Source organism: Staurois parvus, unplaced genomic scaffold, assembly GCF_062004578.1.
Source record: "Staurois parvus isolate SC_StPar_1 unplaced genomic scaffold, SC_StPar_1.0 ptg000087l, whole genome shotgun sequence".
Taxonomy (NCBI): domain Eukaryota; kingdom Metazoa; phylum Chordata; class Amphibia; order Anura; family Ranidae; genus Staurois; species Staurois parvus.
This window is the reverse complement of record NW_028317883.1, coordinates 1,819,424-1,840,357: the sequence shown is the minus strand read 5'-3', so window position 1 is coordinate 1,840,357 and position 20,934 is coordinate 1,819,424. Positions and strand designations below refer to the sequence as shown.

Here is a 20,934-nt window from a genome sequence, read left to right as displayed (position 1 = left end):
CTTGGAAGACTACTGGAAATAGAATTACTGGTAAGTCCAAGTCCAGTCATCTTCCAGGACAGCACCCGAGAGGATGAATAAGTACTCACCCAATTAAGGGGAACCACAGCTTTGAGGACCTTCCTACCAAATGCCTTCTCCTGAATCACCAACATGTCCACCCGGTGGTAATGGACAAAGGTGTAAAAACTCAGTTATTTACCTGTTAACTGTATTTCCAGGACAGCTTCACATGAGAGATAGGCTCCTCCCACCAGGATACACCTGATCCACTTTTTCTCCCATAAGTAACCTCTCTCCACAGGGGACCCTCAGTACAGGAATATAACCGAAGGCCTAGGATAAAGCATAAAGATAACAGTAGGAACAATATATGTCCAGTCCACTGAATGACGGAACGCCAACATGTAACTATGCAGTAATCGGGAGGGAGCTAAGCTGTCCTGGAAGATCCCTGGAAATACAGTTAACAGGTAAATAACTGCGTTTTCCCAAGTCATCTTTCAGGACAGCTTCACATGAGAGGATTGAATAGGAATATGTACATTAGGGCGGGACTGCTGCTTGCAAGACCTTCCTGCCAAACGCCTGGTCCTTGTTGGCGATCAGGTCCAACCAGTAGTGACTGGCGAAGATGCTGAAGCTGGACCATGCAGAAGCCCTGCAGATCTGTCCGGGGGAAAAGCCAGCTATCTCTGCCCATGTAGCTGCGGTGGCCCTAGTCAAGCGCGCTTTCAAGCCAGGTGGTGGTGCCAGTGACGCAGTTTTGTATCCTTCTGAGATGGCTTTTATCCATCTTATGATGTGCCTTTAGAGGCACTGTATCCTTCCTTGGTCCTTAAAATAAGACGAAGAGGCTGGACGAGCATCTCCATGTTTTAGTGCGCTTGATGTACGCGATTAGGCATATTCTTACATCAATTTTTTTTTGTAGTCTCTTTGGCGTTGCTTGGGCTCCCACAAAAGGATGGTATTACAATTTCTTGTGTTCTATGGAAATGTGACAACCTTTGGTAGGAATGCCAGGTCCGTATGGAGGATAATCCTATCCAACAGGATTGTGCAGTAATGCTCTATCACTGACAAAGCTTGCAGTTCACTGACTCTGCGAGCCGAGACTAGGGCTATCAAGAGGGTGCTTTTGAGAGTCAAGTGCCCAAGAGAGCATTTTCCCAAGGGTTCAAATGGCTCCTGTTGGAAACTTTTTAGAACTGTGCCTAGATCCCAGAGAGAGTATTGTGGCATGCATGGCACTCTGCGTCTGGAGATGGCCCTCAGGAATCTAACTTCCTGGAGCTGAAGTTGGCGGAGGATCTCCTGGTGGTCAGACAGGGCAGCTACTTGCACTTTGAGTGTATTGGCAGTTAAGTTCTTGTCTGCCACGGCTTGAAGGAATTTGAGTACTGTGTTTAGGATAGGAGATCCTGACGACTTGCTCCCATTTCTCCAGTAGGAAAACTTCCTCCAGATTTTGTTGTAAATGGCATTTGTAGACTTTTTCTACCACTCTCTCTGATAAGACTTTTTTAGCTAGCCTACTCCGCTCAGAAGCCATGCTGTCAGGGACAGCTTTTCCGGATGTGGGTGTGCAACTGCCCCCTGTACTAGTAGGTCGTTCATGGGTGGTATCGTCCATGGGTTCATTAGGCTGTTCTTTCAGGAAGGAGAACCATGACCTTTTGGGCCAGAACAGAGCGATCAGGATGATTCTGGCCTGAGACATCAGTATTTTCTGTACCACTCTTGATAGTCTGAAGAACCGGTGAGGGGGGAGTTGTGAAAATTCTATCCTGTAGCCATTTCAAATTGTGTCTAGGATGAATGCATTCTAGGTAGTCTGTTGTCATTGCGTGTGGCTTGTTCAAGATGAGAGTGAAGCTGGCCCAACCATACGTCTAGGGTTCTGGAAACGCAGGTTGTTGCTATTGCTGGTTTAAAGTTTACTGCAGATGCTTCCCATGCTCTTCTGAGAAATGTGTCGGCCTTGCAGTCCATTGGGTCCTCTAGGGAACCTAAGTCTTCGAAAGATAAATCCATGGATTTTGAAATCTTCAAGAGGGGAGCATCCGGTTTCGGGCAAGACTCCCACATAGAAGCATCTTCCTTCAACGGAAACAGCCTTTTAAGGTTTTTAGGAAAAAAAAACTCGGGAAGTGACATTCACAAGCCTCGGCGCTCGGGAGTGACGTCATCGACCCACGCCTCCCATCAGATATGGCGTACAGCGGAGGAAACATAGGGTTTGCCCCCACAGGGTAGCGGTCTCTTACTTGATAGGTCGGTGGAGCAGGCTCTAGCCCCCCCCGGTGAGCCTGCAGGACCATAGTAGAGGGTGCTGTGTCCCCCCAATCCAAAGGGAACCTTGAGTGAGGCCACCCCGCAAAGGCCCCTGCCTCAATGAAGAGAGAGGGTTAGCCCCATCCAGGAGGCCTCTGTACCCCACCAGACGGCCATGGACAAAAAAATAAACAGGAGTCGTTCCTGGCCGGAGGAAACACTAATACTGAGGGTGCCCTGTGGAGAGAGGCTACTTATGGGAGAAAAAGTGGATCGGGTGTTTCCTGGTGGGAGGAGCCTCTCATGTGAAGCTGTCCTGGAAGATGACTTGGGAAAACTTGACCACATGCTGGCTCTGAATATTTGCTTCAGAGTGTTCTGGCCAGAAGGGTTAAACAGAACATTTACTTTTGCTTTCTCCTTTCGTTTTTTTCCCCCTCTCTCTCTCTTTGGATTGTTCTCTATGGGGATAGAAAAACTTCTTGTAAAGGACTTTTTCTTTACTGGAAAAGCTGTCTTCCTGTCTGTGGTCCTTTCAAGGGCCAACTTTAAGTCATGGGCGAACAGGAGGTTGCCTGAAAATGGCACATTGTATAAGCGCAATTTGGAGGCCATGTCCCCTGACCAAGTTTTAAACCAGATCGACCTTCTTACTGCCGCAAAGAAGGTCGCTGCTCTTGCAGACAAGTTTACTGACTCAGCAGTGGTGTCTGCTATGAAACCAACTGCTTTGGAAAGAGTAGGGAAGGATTTCAGCAACTCTTCTCTAGGAGTACAGGCTAGAAGATGCTCTTATAACTGGGAAAGCCAAAATTCAAAGTTCCTGGCAACAGAAGTAGTGGCCAGGGCAGGCATCAGGTTGGCCATGCAGGCATCCCAAGCCCTCTTCAGGATATAACCTCTATGAAAACAGTGAGGTGCCCCATGTCTTCAAAAGCTAAATCTGAATGCTTAGAGATTTTGGGTAAAGGAGTGTCCAATTTTAGACACTTGTTCCATACCACATCTGGACTATCATCAAATGGAAATCTTCAAATGGAATCTATGATCAAATGGAAAGGGTCTCTTCTCAGGCTCTGATCCCTCCTTCCAAGAATTATATGGATCATGACCTGATGAACTGGAAAAAAACTTGTTGTTTTCCTTTGTTCAACCCATTAAATCCTATCTCAAGAATTGCATCTCTTCCTCCTAAATTTCCAACGTAATGTACATAGCCCCGAAAGGTCATTTACTTCTTTCAGTGAAAGTTTAAATGATTTACCTTAGAGGCTTTAGCCTGACCCTCTCTTGTTCTGACTTTTGAGGCTGAAGAATCTGGGTCCTCTAACTGTGGGTTTCTGGAGCAGAAGAGGGCACTTGCTCTGACTGACTGGTAGAGGAGTCTGGACTTTAACATTGTATACGAGCTTACAGAAGGCTTGAAAGGTGGAAGCCACTTCCTCCCTAAAGGATCTAAGAAACTTTGCATAAGGAGATTCTGGGTGGATATGGGACGGACATTATAGAATTTTAGAATTATTTTGCACTTTACTTGGACACCGTTCGCACTTTGATTGTTATTAATTTGCACTACAGCAAAGGGATGGTATATGATATACAGTTGCAAGAAAAAGTATGTGAACCCCTTGGGATTATGTGGAGTTTTGCATGAATTGGGCATAAAATGTGCTCTGTACATCATCTAAGTCACAACAATAGAAGAACAGACTCTGCTGAACATAATACTACACAAACATTAGATGTTGCCATGGTTTAATTGCACATAACATGTAAACATTCACAGTGCAGGGAGGAAAAAGTATGTGAACCTTTGGACTTAATAACTTGTTGACCCTCCTTTGGCAGCAATAACCTCAACCAAACGTTTCCTGTAGTTGCAGATCAGACCTGCACAACGATCTGGAGTAATTTTGGACCACTCCTCTTCACAAAACTGTTTCAGTGTAGCAATATTCTGGGGATATCTGGTGTGAATCGCCCTCTTAAGGTCATGCCACAGCATTTCAATCGGGTTGAGGTCAGGACTCTGACTGGGCCACTCCAGAAGGCGTATTCTGTGCTGTTGCAGCCAATGTTTTGTTGAATTACTTGTATGCTTTGGGTCATTGTCCTGTTGCATCACCCATCCTCTGCGGAGCTTCAGTTGGTGGACAGATGGTCGTACGTTTTCCTGCAAAATGTCTTGATAAACTGTGGAATTCATTTTCCCATCAATGACAACAATCCGTCCAGGCCCTGAGGCAGCAAAGCAGCCCCAAACCATGATGCTCCCTCCGCCATGTTTTACAGTGGAGATGAGGTTTTGATGTTGGTGTGCTGTGCCTTTGTTTCTCCATACATAGTGTTGTGTGTTCTTCCCAAACAACTCAATCTTGGTTTCATCTGTCCACAGTATATTTTGCCAGTAGTGCTGTGGAACATCCAGGTGCTCTTTTGCAAATTTCAAACGTGCTGCAATATTCTTTTTGGACAGCAATGGCTTCCTCCGTGGTGTCCTCCCATGTACTCCATTCTTGTTTAATGTTTTCCTTATTGTAGATGTGTCAACAAAAATGTTAGCATGTGCCAGAGATTTCTGTAGGTCTTTAGCTGACACTCTGGGATTCTTCTTTACCTCATGCAGCATTCTATGCTGTGCTCTTGCAGTCATTTTTACAGGACGACCGCGCCTAGGGAGAGTAGCAACAGAGCTAAACTTTCTCCATTTGTAGACAGTCTGTCTTACCGTGGACACATGAACATCAAGGCTTTTGGAGATACGTTTGTAACCCTTTCCAGCTTCATGCAAGTCAACAATTCTTGATCGTAGGTCTTCTGAGAGCTCTTTTCTGCGAGGCATGGTTCACATCAGACTGCTTCTTGAAACCAGTAAACCCAAAACAGGTGTGCGTTTTTTAAGGGCAGGACAGCTGTCAGCAACACATCCAATATCATCACACTGATTGGAGTCAAGGTTGGCTCACTCCTGGCTCCAATTAGCTCTGGGAGAAGTCATTAAGCTAGGGCCTCACATACTTTTTCCTCCCTGCACTGTGAATGTTTACATGTTATGTGCAATTAAACCATGGCAACATCTAATGTTTGTGTAGTATTATGTTCAGCAGACTGTGTTCTTCTATTGTTGTGACTTAGATGACGTTCAGAGCACATTTTATGCCCAATTCATGCAAAACTCCACGTAATCCCAAGGGGTTCACATACTTTTTCTTGCAACTGTAGATATTTTATGTATGTATGTACATGTAGCACATTATTTGCACTTTATTTACATTGGCAGAGTAGGGGATGGTAGATGGTATTAAGGTGCACTTTATATTAGTGGGTGTTATATTTTCATATGGTATAGGGAGTTTTGGAGAAGATTACAGATTCAGGTACACATTTTTAGAGGGAGGTAATCGATTGTAGTGCACATTTTTTTAGTCGTTAGAAGGTCAGCGCTGTTCCATTATTTGCCAGCTTTGATTCATGATTGTACATCATGAATAGCAGCAGCAAGGAGTATACATCGTTTAAATGTAATACTCTCAGCAATATTTCTCTGTGGCGCAGTCTGTAAGATAGTTGTAAGGAGATTCTGCCTCTGCCTTTAACAAATTAGCAATACACGGACAGCAGAAGGCCTTGTTATAATTGGACAACAGCTTAGTGCCACAGTTGGATCATTACTTCTTAAGAGCAGGCTTGTCCTTCTTAGGGGCCTCTTTAGTCTTAGGAGCAAGCAGAAGAAATTAAAAGGGTAGACGCTGAATACCACAGAGCTCTGAGTAGCAAAACCTCTCCCTCACACAGTGCTGTAAACCAAAAAAGCCAGGTGCCTGTGAGACTTCTAGGGACACACTGCCAAGGAATCCCAGAAGCCTAGTCATGAACTGACCACCACCACCAAATGCATAGTCAAAAAATGTTAACCTTCTGCCAGCTTACCCGTGTGCCACTGGTGCCCGTTTTCCTCGGAGGCAGCCTCCATAGTGTCCCACTGCACTCTGGCTAATTTCAGCAAACTTTGTCAATTCCTACTGGTTTGGCCCAAGTCAAAATACCCAAGTGGCAGTCATGCCAGATGAACAAGTTTCTCTAAGTACTTGCTGCACCCTGGTGCTGAAGCTGCACTGTGCAAGGGCTGTGGTGGAGAAGTTGAAATATTGGCTCCCCTCTACAGTAGAAATCTGCAACACAAGTGTTCATGTTCCCAGGAAACCAGAAAATTATGCCCAAGCATATGCAAACACGTGCAAAGATTTAATTATGCAAATTAAAACCTGAGCAAGGATTTCTGCCTTTTTTTGGCCAGAGTCCATGCACCTGAAGGTGTCCTGTGATGCACCATTAAGAAAGACAGTCTGATGTCAGTGTGATGTTGTTTTTACCTTGGATACGCTTCCACTTGTTGCTGTTCCTAAATTCTTCCATTCGTTTCACTTCCTCTGGCCTTTCGTCTACAAACTCTGCCACCTAAAAAGCATAAGACTGGTATTTACAACATCACATGCTAAAGACTACCTCCAGATTTCTAAAGGCCAGGCAGTAAACTAGAGCACAGGTACTATTATTTTACCTTGCCATGTAAAGAAAATGTAATTTTACATTAACAAATAAGATTATTCAAAGAAAACCATGTGCCTGAAGACACAAACACGGAATTTTAATATCCAATACTTTACTCAATGCAATCAAAAAGGAAGCAAACCGTTTAAAGCCCAACTCCAATTTTCCCTGCAGTGTTAACGGTTAGTTTCGTCTACGGGAGAGTACAAGCAGTTTTACGTATCTTATCCACTGCTCTCCTAGCGGATGGCACTCCCAAATGCTCCAGCACTGGACTGTCCCTTGGCGTCCTCATGTCAAATGCAGAGCTATGGACCCTGCACTGGTCTTAAGGATGTCAGGACCTTAGACTGTACAAGTATGGAAGAGAAGACACTGCAGAGACCGGTCTAGCAGTGCAGAGAATCAAGTAAGTAAATCTAATTTTTCCATGCCTCCTAGACATAAACAAGCAGTTTAACACCCTTGCAGTGTACATGCAACCCCACTGCAAGGAAGAATTTTCAAGTTTCCTGGGAGTGTGGCTTTAACAGTACTTAAGGTTCAAAGGAGGAAGACGGAGCCTACCTGTTGAATGGGTCGGCTTTTCATCTTCTGCACATGGCTGCCCTGTAATAATCTGTACATTTTCAAAGATTGGCTACATTGGTTTTTCAGAACCAACGCTCTAATCAAACAACTAATTACTGCAAAAGATCTGTAATTTTACTTTGATTTACTTTAATTCTTTCTGGTTGGGCTTTCCTGCTTCCTTGAACCCTTTCATGCTAATAACACAGAGGTGAAGATTCAGATCCATTGATCCCAGTGGAGAGGTAACATACAGTTGTGCTCAAAAGTTTGCACACCCTGGTAGAAATTGTGAAATTTTGGCATTGATATTGAAAACATGACTGATGACAAAAAATGCTCTTTTATTGAAGGATGATGATCATATGAAGCCATTTATTATCAAATAGTTTATCCTCCTATTATTAGTAAGGTGCTGTGATATAAAGTGCGCACTTTAGATCACAGCACCTTACTAATAATAGGAGGATACAGTCACATGAGAACACCTGAAAGTCACTTCAAGTCACCTAATGAACTGTTTATCTAATGATGTAGATACGTGTACTACTCATACTGTATTTCCCTTTTTAGCGCTGCACTTTTTGATTTACATTGTTTGAGGTTTTTATGGTTACCTGGTGCACAGCTGCTACATATATATATTTTTATGTGTGCTCGCATATATCTGTTTTATTATCAAATAGTTGTTTGGCTCCTTTTTAAATCATAACAACAGAAATCACCCAAATGGCCCGGATCAAAAGTTTACATACCCTGGAATGTTTGGCCTTGGTACAGACACACAAGGTGACACACGGGTTAAAATGCCAATTAGAGATTAATGTCCCACATTTGTGGCTTTTTAAATTGCAATTAGTGTCAGTGTATAAATAGCCAATGAGTTTGTTAGCTCTTACGTGGAAGCACTGACTAGGCTAGATACTGAGCCATGGGGATCAGAAAAGAACTGTCAAAAGTCCTGCGTAACAAGGTAATGGAACTTTATAAAGATGGAAAAGGACATAAAAAGATGTCCTCCATTAGGGAGGAGCCTGCCGTCACGTGTCCTCACGGTGGTCCAGAGGGCATTTTTGTGAGCGTTTGCTGCCAGCTTGTCTTTTACTCTGTACCCACGTGGATGTTCTTTTATTTTATGAAATAATTAAACTACTACACTATCAGCACTCCTGTTGCGGCTCGTTTCTGCAAGCTATTTTCCCTAAGGTGGAATATACCGTTTCTGCTGGTTCTATCCATGGTGGAGAGGGACCCTGAGCCATCCCTGTAATGCCAGCGGTGGTGGTGGCGTTTAAAGTCTTCCCTGTAATACTGTGAGAAGCCAGTGGGGTTTTTTCCTACCATGATCCTACTAATGGAAGTTTTCCTTACCTGTGGAAGGGCTGGATATATTATGAGCATTTAATATGCGCTTCTGGTGAGTGTATTCATACAGCATTTCCTAGCACGGAGTCACTTTCACCTATTCATCACGGAGATTATTTTGGACAGTTTTTACTGTTTCTTGCAATTTTTTCCTGAATAATTGCATTTTATACTGGACTGTTCACCATTGTCACTTTATATTTATTAATATCACTTTCTTGCTGCTAAATTGCAAAACACGGATTGAAAACCATTCACGTTAACGCTTACTTCAAGCACCTCACTTTGCATTTGCAACTATTGTCACTTTATTAATATATGTATACATTCATTCATGCACTAATGACTTGTTTTTATCACATTTTATAGCGCTGCATTTCATTTTTTTATATGTTCGAGGATATAGGGGTTCATCCTTTCATGCTAGCTGCATTATGTCCAACCATGCGCTGCTTTTACCAAAACTATTTGATAATAAATGGCTTCATATGATCATCATCCTTAATAAAAGAGCATTTTTTTGGCACGATCAGTCATATTTTCAATATCAAAATTTCACAATTTCTGCCAGGGTATGCAAACATTTGAGCACAAATGTAGGAAGCTGCATTGCTAATCCAGGAAATATGTTCACCTTAGGCCTAACTGAACCTGCAGCCAGGTTTTGGATATATGGTATTTATCTAATCCTAACAAGTAGGAAATGAGCTTTAAATAATGTCCTCAATGATCTATATAGCTACAGGTTCTGTGGAGAAATTAAAACTCAAACATCACAATACAACCACTGAAGTTGTTCAACTTTTCTCAGCAGCTCAGCTCACCCTGCTCTCTCCTTCCAGCAGTGATTTAATACATAAAAGGTGGTCTGGGAAGGAGGGGCAGTGTGAATTAAGTTGCTTAAAGAAGGACTTCAGCACTGCTGCTTAGAATTTTGAAGATTAATTGCATGCATAATGCCTTCAGCTATAGAGGTCAGTAAGTGCTTGCTTTAATGCTCATGTGCTGCTTGCTAAGAATAAGTAAAATACTTGAATGTCCATAGCATGGTCAGAGGTTCTGTTTAAGAAGAGTGAAAGATGTCTACCACTGGTTGGTCCTCTTCCTCTTCAACAACCTCCTCATTGGTCTTAGTTTCCTTCTTCCAGTCTTCCACATCATCATCTACTATCCGCATACTGCAAGAAAACAAAATCATATAATGATCAAGCTGCTACAAGAATTATATATGGTGTTTTAGTTGATGGTACTGTTTAGTTAAGGAAAGTATGTCCCCGAAGATGTATTTATATTAAAGTAGAACTAATGGCAAAACTTTTTTGGATAGAGTAAAGGAGGGGTTATAACACCTGTCAGTTGTTTTTTGCCCTCTGTGTCCCATTGGGAAGATTTCCTTATATTTCCTGTTCCATGACCTACACAAGAAATGAGAGTAAATCCCTAGTTGTTACCAGGGTCACCACTGAAAGATTTTTCCCTCTAATCCTGTTCTGGTGACAACTGAAAATGTTGGATTTTTATTTTTACTTTCACTCTCAGTGATAACAGTAAACAGGCAAACAGAAATAGGGGGGGTGAACCTCCCCAACGTGGGCAGACAGCAAAGCAAACTTGAAAGGTGTTCTAATCACTCTTCACCCTACCCAAAACTAAAAATAAAGCTTTGCCTTTAGTTCTATTTTAAGTGAAAAATTAAAGTGGACTCTAAAAGGTTTTGGAAACCAAACCCTCTACGTCAGCAAAACAAGTGCTCACCCGAGCATTGGCTCATGTAACCAATTTTTCTGACAGTCGGTCACATGTCTACTGCCAAAGGGGAGGATCACACCAGTAGGTAGCTTAAACGTAAGCCAGACGTGACCAAAACTTAAAGTGGAACTACACTGCAACTGAGCATCACAATCCAAAACACAATTTAATTCATTTTTAATATTCAAAGCAAACCCCCCCCCCCCCCCCCTCCCATCCATCCATGTCCCCATGCTTTATTTCACTGAGGAATCACTTTGAAAAACTGCCCTTACCATATCTGGCTGTGGCCACCTTGAGTAAAGGCAGAAGATTAATGTAGCATTTACTTTCTGGAATCCATCTGCCGTTAGCTCAGGCATGCAGGCAGGAGGGTGCGCTTAGCTGAGAAAACCCCTCTTCCCCACCTGAAGACTCCTGTAATGTATGACATAATTTGCTCAGGAATGGAAACCAGGAAGTAGCTGAGGAAATGTACAAAAAAAAAAACCACACAAGTATGATACACTTTCTTATCTATTTGCTAATGATAGCAGCATAAGGATTAAGAATAGTCAATGCTGATTGAGAGAGTGAAGTTCCACTTTAAGTAATAATCATGACCCTTTGCTTGAGGGAGTCTGTGTTTTTTTTTTTTCTTTTTTTGTTTTAAGAGGAGCAGATTTGATTGCCTGCACTGCCACCATTGCTATACATTTTATTGATAGGGTGAATAAATTGTTTTCAGCATTCTAAATTGGCAGCAGGACTACCAAATAAAAAAGTAATGACTGCATTGATCTACCCAACTACCGCATTTGTATTAGTGGTGCACCGAAATGAAAATTCTGGTACCGAAACCGAAAATTCAGGATGCACTTAGCCGAAAACTGAAATGGACAGTTTTTAAAAATGTATATATTTATCATATGCTATTTTTTTTTTTTGCAAAAAAATACACTTTAATGATAAAAAAAATTATGTATAATATATATATATACACATATACATATACACACACACACACACACACACACATATATATATATATATATACACACACACACACCAATTCTTTTGTAAAATCTGAAAGATGATGTTACACCTAGTAAATAGATACCCAACATGTCATGCTGTAAAATTGTGCACACTCGTGGAATGGCGCCACACTACAGTACTTAAATATCTCCATAGGTGATGCTTTGTAACTTTAAACTGGTAACCTGTAGAAAGTTTTAGAGGAGGTCTAGTGCTAGAATTATTGCTCTTGCTCTGACGTTCGCAGCAATACCTCACATGTGTTGTCTGAACACCATTTACATATGTGGCCTACATATGTGTTCACCACTATGCGCGAGCATGGGGGGGAACGTTAAACTTTTTTAATTTTACTTTTTTTTTTTTTTATTAAATCACTTTTATTTCTATCACAAGAAATGCAAACATCCCTTGTGATAGAAATATGCAGCGACAGGTCCTCTTTATGGAAAGATATGGGGTCAATAAGACCCCACATCTCTCCTCTACAATGTAAAGCATTATATCAAAAAAAACAGCATTGATCTAGTGCTTTTTAAAAAAAAAAAAAAAAAAAAAAAGGCCTTGTTTACAAGGTGACGGAACAGGAAGTGACGTAATGACGTTGCTCTGGACCTCCAAGGGTATAGAGATGAGTGGAGGTCATCTTTCCTTCACTGATCTCTATGCCCAGCGTCAGGATCGTTGAATGTGTTCTCAGGTAAGGCTGAGAACCACCGTGCGGCGGGGTTATTTTTGGCACCTGTATCGGTGCTTATTTTCGTATTGGCCAAAGGCCTATAGGGGTGTTTTCAGCCACCGAAATTTTGGTGCATCCCGAATATTTATACTTGAAATATATTCTGTATAATACGCATCTAAAGTAAAGCCAATCCTTTCAGATTTTTCCTTTTATATAAGTGATCACAGAGAAACAGCAACACACTGATCTTCCCAGTGATTGGCTGTGCATGGGGGGCGAGTGTCAGCACAAGTCTAACCATTGGAGAAGAGTTCCCAGCACAACCAGACTGGCCACACTGTGCTCTCCTGCCTAGTGTGGTCAGTGTTTAATAGGAAAGCAGAAAGACTGGCAGGAACACCAGGGATTTCACACAAAGGAAGAAATACAAAGAGAACAGGATACTTTTTCATACAAGTACAACCACATTTTAGGAATACGAAATGTAGGTGTAACGTATTCTTTAAAACCCGTTTGTTTTAATTATTTTCCTATTAGCGTACTTCAATTTTTTTCTCAAAAAGTGAGGAGAAAAGCATTTTTATTTCTGTGTGAAAATTACCATGACTTCCTGTCTGGTAAAACCAGTTGACAGGAGGTGCGTCAACAACAGGCTGCTTATAGGAAACTGGTAGAATGATGGCTGCTGTCCTTCTGCGCAAGGAGGATGGGTGGTGCTGAACCAAGGAGGAAGCTGGGGAAAGTGCTGGAGTGTGGAGAGAATACTTGTTTTTAAAACAGTAGAAGGAACCCAGAAAAAGGTAACTGGAGTTTCACCTAAACATATACAGTTGCTCCATTTATCACACTTTTGTATATGACTTCAGGGACGTTACCCCTCTGCTCATGGGACAGAATTAGGCCCCTACAATCTCTAGGGCAGAGATGGACAAAAAAATCATCAGTTTGTTAAAGTGTATGTACAGCCACATGCAGCGTGTGAAAGGGTTAAACCGCTGACAGTTTTCCCAGCTGTCTGGGGGCTGTAAGGCTGGGTTCATACTTGTGTGTTACTGGGAACTCCTGCAAAATCATGTGCTTTCCCGACATGCAGGAAACACCATTGTTAACAGCATCCCCATGCACCTGCATGTGTTTGTGTGCACCAAACCGCTGTGTTTTTGGAAGAGTCAGGGACTTCTTTTCTGTGTTTCTCTTATGTAGGGCAGCCCTAGTATGAACTCAGTACAGGAGGAGCTCAGCAATGCCCCCCTCCCCCACATTCCTCTCAGTACAGGAGAAGCTCAGCTATGGAGCCCCCCGCAATTATCTCAGTACAGGAGGAGCCCAACAATGGGGCCCCTGCATTCCTCTCAGTACAGGAGGAGCCCAACAATGGGGCCCCTGCATTCCTCTCAGTACAGGAGGAGCCCAACAATGGGGCCCCTGCATTCCTCTCAGTACAGGAGGAGCCCAGCCATGGAGCTGCTGCATTCCTCTCAGTACAAGAGATACTCAGCAATGCCCCATCTCCCGCATTCCTCAGTACAGGAGGAGCCCAGCAATACCCCCTCTCCCGCATTCCTCAGTACAGGAGGAGCCCAGCAATACCCCCTCTCCCGCATTCCTCAGTACAGGAGGAGCCCAGCAATACCCCCTCTCCCGCATTCCTCAGTACAGGAGGAGCCCAGCAATGCCCCCTCTCCCGCATTCCTCTCAGTACAGGAGGAGCTCCGCTAAAGAGCCCCCCGCATTACTCTCCGTACACGAGCTTAGCTATGGAGCCCCCCCCGCACTCCTTCCAGCACAGGAGGAGCCCAGCAATGGGAACCCCCCCGCACTCCTCCCAGCACGGGAGGAGCCCAGCAATGGGAACCCCCCCCGCACTCCTCCCAGCACGGGAGGAGCCCAGCAATGGGAACCCCCCCCGCACTCCTCCCAGCACGGGAGGAGCCCAGCAATGGGAACCCCCCCCGCACTCCTCCCAGCACGGGAGGAGCCCAGCAATGGGAACCCCCCCCGCACTCCTCCCAGCACGGGAGGAGCCCAGCAATGGGAACCCCCCCCGCACTCCTCCCAGCACGGGAGGAGCCCAGCAATGGGAACCCCCCCCGCACTCCTCCCAGCACGGGAGGAGCCCAGCAATGGGAACCCCCCCCCGCACTCCTCCCAGCACGGGAGGAGCCCAGCAATGGGAACCCCCCCGCACTCCTCCCAGCACGGGAGGAGCCCAGCAATGGGAACCCCCCCGCACTCCTCCCAGCACGGGAGGAGCCCAGCAATGGGAACCCCCCCGCACTCCTCCCAGCCCAGCAGGAGCCCAGCAATGGGAACCCCCCCGCACTCCTCCCAGCCCAGCAGGAGCCCAGCAATGGGAACCCCCCCGCACTCCTCCCAGCCCAGCAGGAGCCCAGCAATGGGAACCCCCCCGCACTCCTCCCAGCACAGGAGGAGCCCAGCAATGGGAACCCCCCCGCACTCCTCCCAGCCCAGCAGGAGCCCAGCAATGGGAACCCCCCCGCACTCCTCCCAGCCCAGCAGGAGCCCAGCAATGGGAACCCCCCCGCACTCCTCCCAGCCCAGCAGGAGCCCAGCAATGGGAACCCCCCCGCACTCCTCCCAGCCCAGGAGGAGCCCAGCAATGGGAACCCCCCACACTCCTCCTAGCACAGGAGGAGCCCATTCAATGGGAACCCCCCCGCACTCCTCCCAGCCCAGCAGGAGCCCAGCAATGGGAACCCCCCCACACTCCTCCCAGCACAGGAGGAGCCCAGCAATGGGAACCCCCCCGCACTCCTCCCAGCACAGGAGGAGCCCAGCAATGGGAACCCCCCCGCACTCCTCCCAGCCCAGGAGGAGCCCAGCAATGGGAACCCCCCCCGCACTCCTCCCAGCCCAGGAGGAGCCCAGCAATGGGAACCCCCCCGCACTCCTCCCAGCCCAGCAGGAGCCCAGCAATGGGAACCCCCCCGCACTCCTCCCAGCCCAGGAGGAGCCCAGCAATGGGAACCCCCCACACTCCTCCTAGCACAGGAGGAGCCCATTCAATGGGGCCCGCTGCATTCCTCTCAGCACAGGAGGAGCCCATTCAATGGGGCCCGCTGCATTCCTCTCAGCACAGGAGGAGCCCATTCAATGGGGCCCGCTGCATTCCTCTCAGCACAGGAGCCCATTCAATGGGGCCCGCTGCATTCCTCTCAGCACAGGAGGAGCCCAGCAATGGGGCCCCCGCATTCCTCTCAGCACAGGAGGAGCCAAGAAATGGGGCCCCCACAGTCTTCCCAGTACAGGAGGAGCTCAGCAATGGGGCCCCCACAGTCTTCTCAGTACAGGAGGAGCCCAGCAATGGAGCCCCCGCAGTCTTCCCAGTACAGGAGGAGCTCAGCAATGGGGCCCCCCACAGTCTTCCCAGTACAGGAGGCGCCCAGCAATGGGGCCCCCGCAGTCTTCCCAGTACAGGAGGAACTCAGCAATGGGCCCCCCCGCAGTCTTCCCAGTACAGGAGGAGCCCAGCAATGGGGCCCCCCGCAGTTTTCCCAGTACAGGAGGCGCTCAGCAATGGGGCCCCCCGCAGTTTTCCCAGTACAGGAGGAGCTCAGCAATGGGGCCCACACATTTATCTTAATACAGGAGCCCAGCAATGGCCCCCACAGTCCTCTCAGTATAGACTTCCTGTAAATCACCATTACACTCCCATACGCAGCCATGGACTGATAAGAAGCGGTAATATACCGCAGTGTCGTGTCTGTAGACTCTGAGGAGATGAGCCGGCTTCGTCCTCTCCATGCCCCTCCCCCGGGTCTCACCCTATCCCCTCCGGCCTCTTCTTCCTTCTCTTTTTCTTCTTAGCCTCCCCATCGTCCCCTCCCGAGTTCCCCCCGTCCAGGTATCGCTTCAGATATTCCGCCTTGGAAATCCCAGGAAACGTCCCTCCGAGCGCCGCCATCATACTGGAACCGGAAGTTGTCAGGACGAACACTTCCGGGTGAACGGGTACTTCCGGTTTCGGGCTCAGAAGGGGGGAGCGGATTAGTGGAGGGCTGTGTGTGGGAGGAGTCGGTTTTTGGGGACGATTTTTCATTGATGATATATACCGACATGCTCGCCCTCCACTGCGCTTTTTTCATGGGGGCTGTATTGGGGGATTGTTTATTTTTATTCCTGTTATACAATTCTGATAATCCCATAAAGCCCCGCCCTCCGGTGTAATCATTCTAGCACACGAATTGCCACATCCTCCACTATACTAGCCCAGGAATGACACCTGTGACCCCGGATGTCACTTTCAGGGTCATTGGCAGTAGGGATCAGGGAATGGATATTCTCTGTTCCACAGGATGCACTTTGCCATAGTTCTGGGCTTCCCAGAGGAACAGGAGAACCCTAGAACCACTGCAGGGTCCACCAGGCGGGGGAGGGGGGCACCCCTTTGAGAACCGCCTGATCACTATCAGAATGCCTTTTGGCAGCTTGATTTAACCACTTGTCCATCATGCCGTGTATAGACATACCTTGGCAGACAACACTACATGGGGACGTGAGCTTGAGGTTCATTCATCCCCCTTTCTTGACAAGACGTTTGTCTCAATACCTTTGTAAGGCAATCTGTGTTTGGCTATATATGATGACTTCTACCACCTGGCCATTGCATTCTTGTTTTGAATGAATGTTGACTTGGTTCCCACATGTCTTCAAATACATTTGAACCCTGTTTTGATTGATGACCCTTCCTTGTGGTCATTGGAGGCTTCTTCCTGTTCACCCAGATACCATTGATGTATACCTAGCAGGAGCTACAGTGAAGGAAATAAGTATTTGATCCCCTGCTGATTTTGAATGTTTGCCCACTCACAAAGAAATGATCAGTCTAAAAATCGAATGGTAGGTGTATGGTAACACTGAGAGACAGAATAGCAAAAAATTCAAAAGAAATGCATGTCTAACAAATGATGACTGATTTGCATGTTCATGAGGGAAATAAGTATTTGATCCCCTATCATTCAGCAGGATTTCTGGCTACCAGGTTTCTTTCATACAGGTAACAAGCTGAGAGTAGAAGCAGTCTCTTAAAGGGAGTTCTGATAATCTAATTTTGTTACCTGTATAAAAGACACTTGTCCACAGGAGCAATCAAACAATCAGATTCCAAACTCTCCACCATGGCAAAGACCAAAAGAGCTGTCCAAGGATGTCAGGGACAAGATCGTAGATCTACACAAGGCTGGACTGGGCTACAAAACTATCACCAAGCAGCTTGGTGAGAAGGTGACAACAGTTGGTGAAATCATTCACAAATGGAAGAAACACAAAACAACTGTCATTCTCCCTAGGTCTGGTGCACCATGCAAGATCTCACCTCGTGGAGTGTCAATGATCATGAGAACAGTGAGGAATCATCCCAGAACTGCACGTGAGGATCTTGTCAATGATCTCCAGGCAGCTGGGACCACAGTCACCAAGAAAACAATTGGTAACACACTATGCTGACAAGGATTGAAATCCAGCAGAACCCGCAAGGTCCCTCTGCTCAAGAAAGCACATGTCCAGGCCCATCTGAAGTTTGCCACTGAACATCTGAATGATGCAGAGGAGGACTGGTTGAAAGTGTTGTGGTCAAATAAGACCAAAATCGAGCTCTTTGGCATCAACTCAACTCGCCGTGTTTGGAGGAGGAGGAATGCTGCCTATGACCGCAAGAACACCATCCCAACTGTCAAACATGGTGTAAACATTCTGCTTTGGTGGTGTTTTTCTGCTAAGGGGACAGGACAACTGCACCGCATCAAAGGGGCGATGGACGGCGCAATGTACCGTCAAATCTTGGATGAGAACCTGCTTCCCTCAGCCAGGGCATTGAAAATGGGTCATGGATGGGTGTTCCAGCATGACAGTGACCCAAAACACACGGCCAAGGCAACAAAGGAGTGGCCCATGAAGAAGCACATTAAGGTCCTGGTCCTGGCCTAGCCAGTCTCCAGACCTTAATCCGATTGAAAATCTGTGGAGGGAGCTGAAAGTTCGAGTTGCCAAACATCAGCCACCAAACCTTAATGACTTGGAAAGGATCTGCCAAGTGGAGTAGGCCAAAATCCCTCCTGAGATGTGTGCAACACCTGGTGGCCAACTACAGGAAACATCTGACCTCTGTGATTGCGAACAAGGGATTTGCCACCAAGTACTAAGTCTTGTTTTGGGAAGGGGATCAAATACTTATTTCCCACATGAACATGCAAATCAGTGCATAATTTGTTAGACATGCATTTCTTTTGAATTTTTTGTTGCTATTCTATATCTCAGTGTTACAATACATCTACCATTCAATTTTTAGACTGATCATTTCTTTGTGAGTGGGCAAACATTCAAAATCAGCAGGGGATCAAATACTTATTACCTTCACTGGTAATACTTATTACCAGTGGCTGAAGCAAGTTTATATGAAGCAATCCCTTGGCTGTGTGGGCATGCCGTTAGACCTCTTGAGGTGGCTGGTGCACATTTGGTGTGAAGAGTTCGCATTCACGGTGGATTACGTGTTTCTCTGTGAATTTTTTATGGGGCTCTAATTTGATATCAATATGATTTATGCACTCTTTATGAATTTATGATTGATAGCACATTACTAAGTTTGGAAACAATTGATGTTGAATATTTGATGTGTAAATATAAGTGAGTGCTGCAGTCACAATTAACTTGAAAATATTTGTTATTGCATTGATCTGGTTATTTTCTAGCATGGGTTACCTGTGTATTTTAGAGCAAGTAGCAGAATGTGTTTTGGGGTGCAATTCCACATATACCCATGGCATGTATGAGAAATATCTCACTAAAGTGATAACGTTGTATAAATAAATAGAACATTTTTTGTAATTTTCCAAAAACTTGTGGCAAAAAAATAAAATCTTCCATGGACTCAACATGCCTCTCAGCAAATACTTTGGGGTGTCTGCTTTCCAAAAAGTGGTAATTTGGGAGTTGTTTGTACTGTCCTGGCATTTTAGTGCCTCAAGAAATGTGATCAGGACTGGATGTAAGCTGTAGTTGACGTCTTGGAGAGAAGCTCCCGGTCTTCCTGACTGAATCCTAACCCATTTGCAATATTTGCCTTGGTGAACGCTCCATCCATCCTCACAGCTTGTCCTCCTCTCCTTGCCTAGACTCCAGATGCTGTCCAAAAACCGATCTGCCAAGCCTGCGACACCTGCCTGGCCACCCGCCCTCGGCCTCAGTCACGAGGCCAGAAGCCCCAACACCACACACTCCGGCTGGTATGACAGCAATACTGGCTGCAATAGAACAGAGTGAGACATCACTGCTGGTACGCATAGACCAGCTTACTGAAAAATGCAACTTTATAAGGATCGACCTGGACAAGATCAGGGGCCGGCTGACCAACACAGAATCTAGGATCTCCGCTGCAGAGGATCTCACTGCCTCTCATGCCACTGTGCTAGTGGACCTGCAAAGTACAATAAGTGCCCAATCACAAAGTCTGATGATGCTAAAAATAGGCTGCGGCGCAATAATGTCTGGGTCCTCGGGATCACAGAGGGAGACTAGACAGCAGAATTGGCAGAGGCTTACTTAAAGGAGTTGCTGGGCCTCACGGAAGTTTTCCCTACCTATGTTGTGGAACGGGCACATCGGCTACCTACTGGGTGCGCTATCCCTGGAAACATCCCACTCTCATTTCTGGTTCATTTTCTTAATTATTGGGACAGGGATAAAATCCTCTCCGAAGCCAGGAAGCACCCCAAGTTACAACATGCGAATGCCTCCTCTTCCTGGATTTCTTGGCTGAGCTTCAAAGAAAGAGGAAAACCTTTAATGATGTTCTCAGACAGCTCCGTGACAAGAACATGAACTATAGTATGCTCTACCTGAGTCGCCTCCGGGTACAACATGAAGGGTCAGCGCGTTTCTTTGATACTCCTGTGGAAACCAAAATGTGGATGAATACCCTACAGTAAGCCTTGGCTATTTCTCCTGGGTCTCTTTTTGGCCATACAGTTATTTTTGCCTGTTGGCTCTATATTGTTACCACAGCTGCCTGGGTTCCTGAACTATCTACATCCCTATGATTATCAGCAACATTCCAGCTCTACCTTGTTCCAGTTGTGGCTGACATCCTGTGCTGTGACTGAATTTTGATCATGACTTCTGGAAACTGGTGCATGGCTCAGGCATTACCTCCGGCCCCCTTATTTCAGTCTTGCAGGGCCCTCTCTCTCCTTCAAGGTGCTTGGAGGGTTGTTTATAAGCAGGGAAAGTTCCATCCCCTAGATGTTGAGGTACACAGTTAAAAAGTTTGTCCTTTCATTCTGGGAACTACCTTGTTTACAGGACACGCCTTTAGACACTTTTTCCCTCCTAGTTTTGCACTTTGCTGCTGCACCGATGGTGGCCTATTGACTCTGAAGTTGTGAGTGTCTGCAACTTGCAAGGATATTTAGTTTATTGTTCAGGGAATCAAACTGACCATCATAGTTTGTTGGGGTTGCTGGTCAGTAGGGAGTTCAAATGTTTTAATTTTGTGGCAAACAATGGTCCCTTGCTTGATGTGATCTATGCAATATGTTACCTTCCTGATTGGCTCACAGTGCTTCATATAGTCACTCTTTTCCCACTGGCACATTCTCTGTTTTTGGAGTTTCCCCACATGTCTGCTTGCACCAGGACTAGCATCCTGGTATAGTATTCTGCTTTCCCTTACAATATGGAAATTAAACTGATAACTTGTAGCATAT

The 20,934-nt window shown here is 45.7% G+C and overlaps 1 protein-coding gene across 1 annotated transcript in view; it reads right to left on the bottom strand.

The window, feature by feature from the left end:
* Positions 1-16,153, bottom strand: part of BUD13 (BUD13 spliceosome associated protein) — a 65,949-nt gene extending 49,796 nt beyond the window's left edge. Inside the window, exons 1-3 of the mRNA XM_089670155.1 lie at positions 15,997-16,153; positions 9,851-9,941; positions 6,651-6,735 (exon numbers count right to left, since the gene is read on the bottom strand). Of these exons, the coding sequence (XP_089526281.1) occupies positions 6,651-6,735; positions 9,851-9,941; positions 15,997-16,139 (319 nt within the window). The 5' untranslated portion in view covers positions 16,140-16,153. The remainder of the gene's footprint in view (positions 1-6,650; positions 6,736-9,850; positions 9,942-15,996) is intronic.
* Between the last annotated feature and the right edge of the window lie 4,781 nt (positions 16,154-20,934).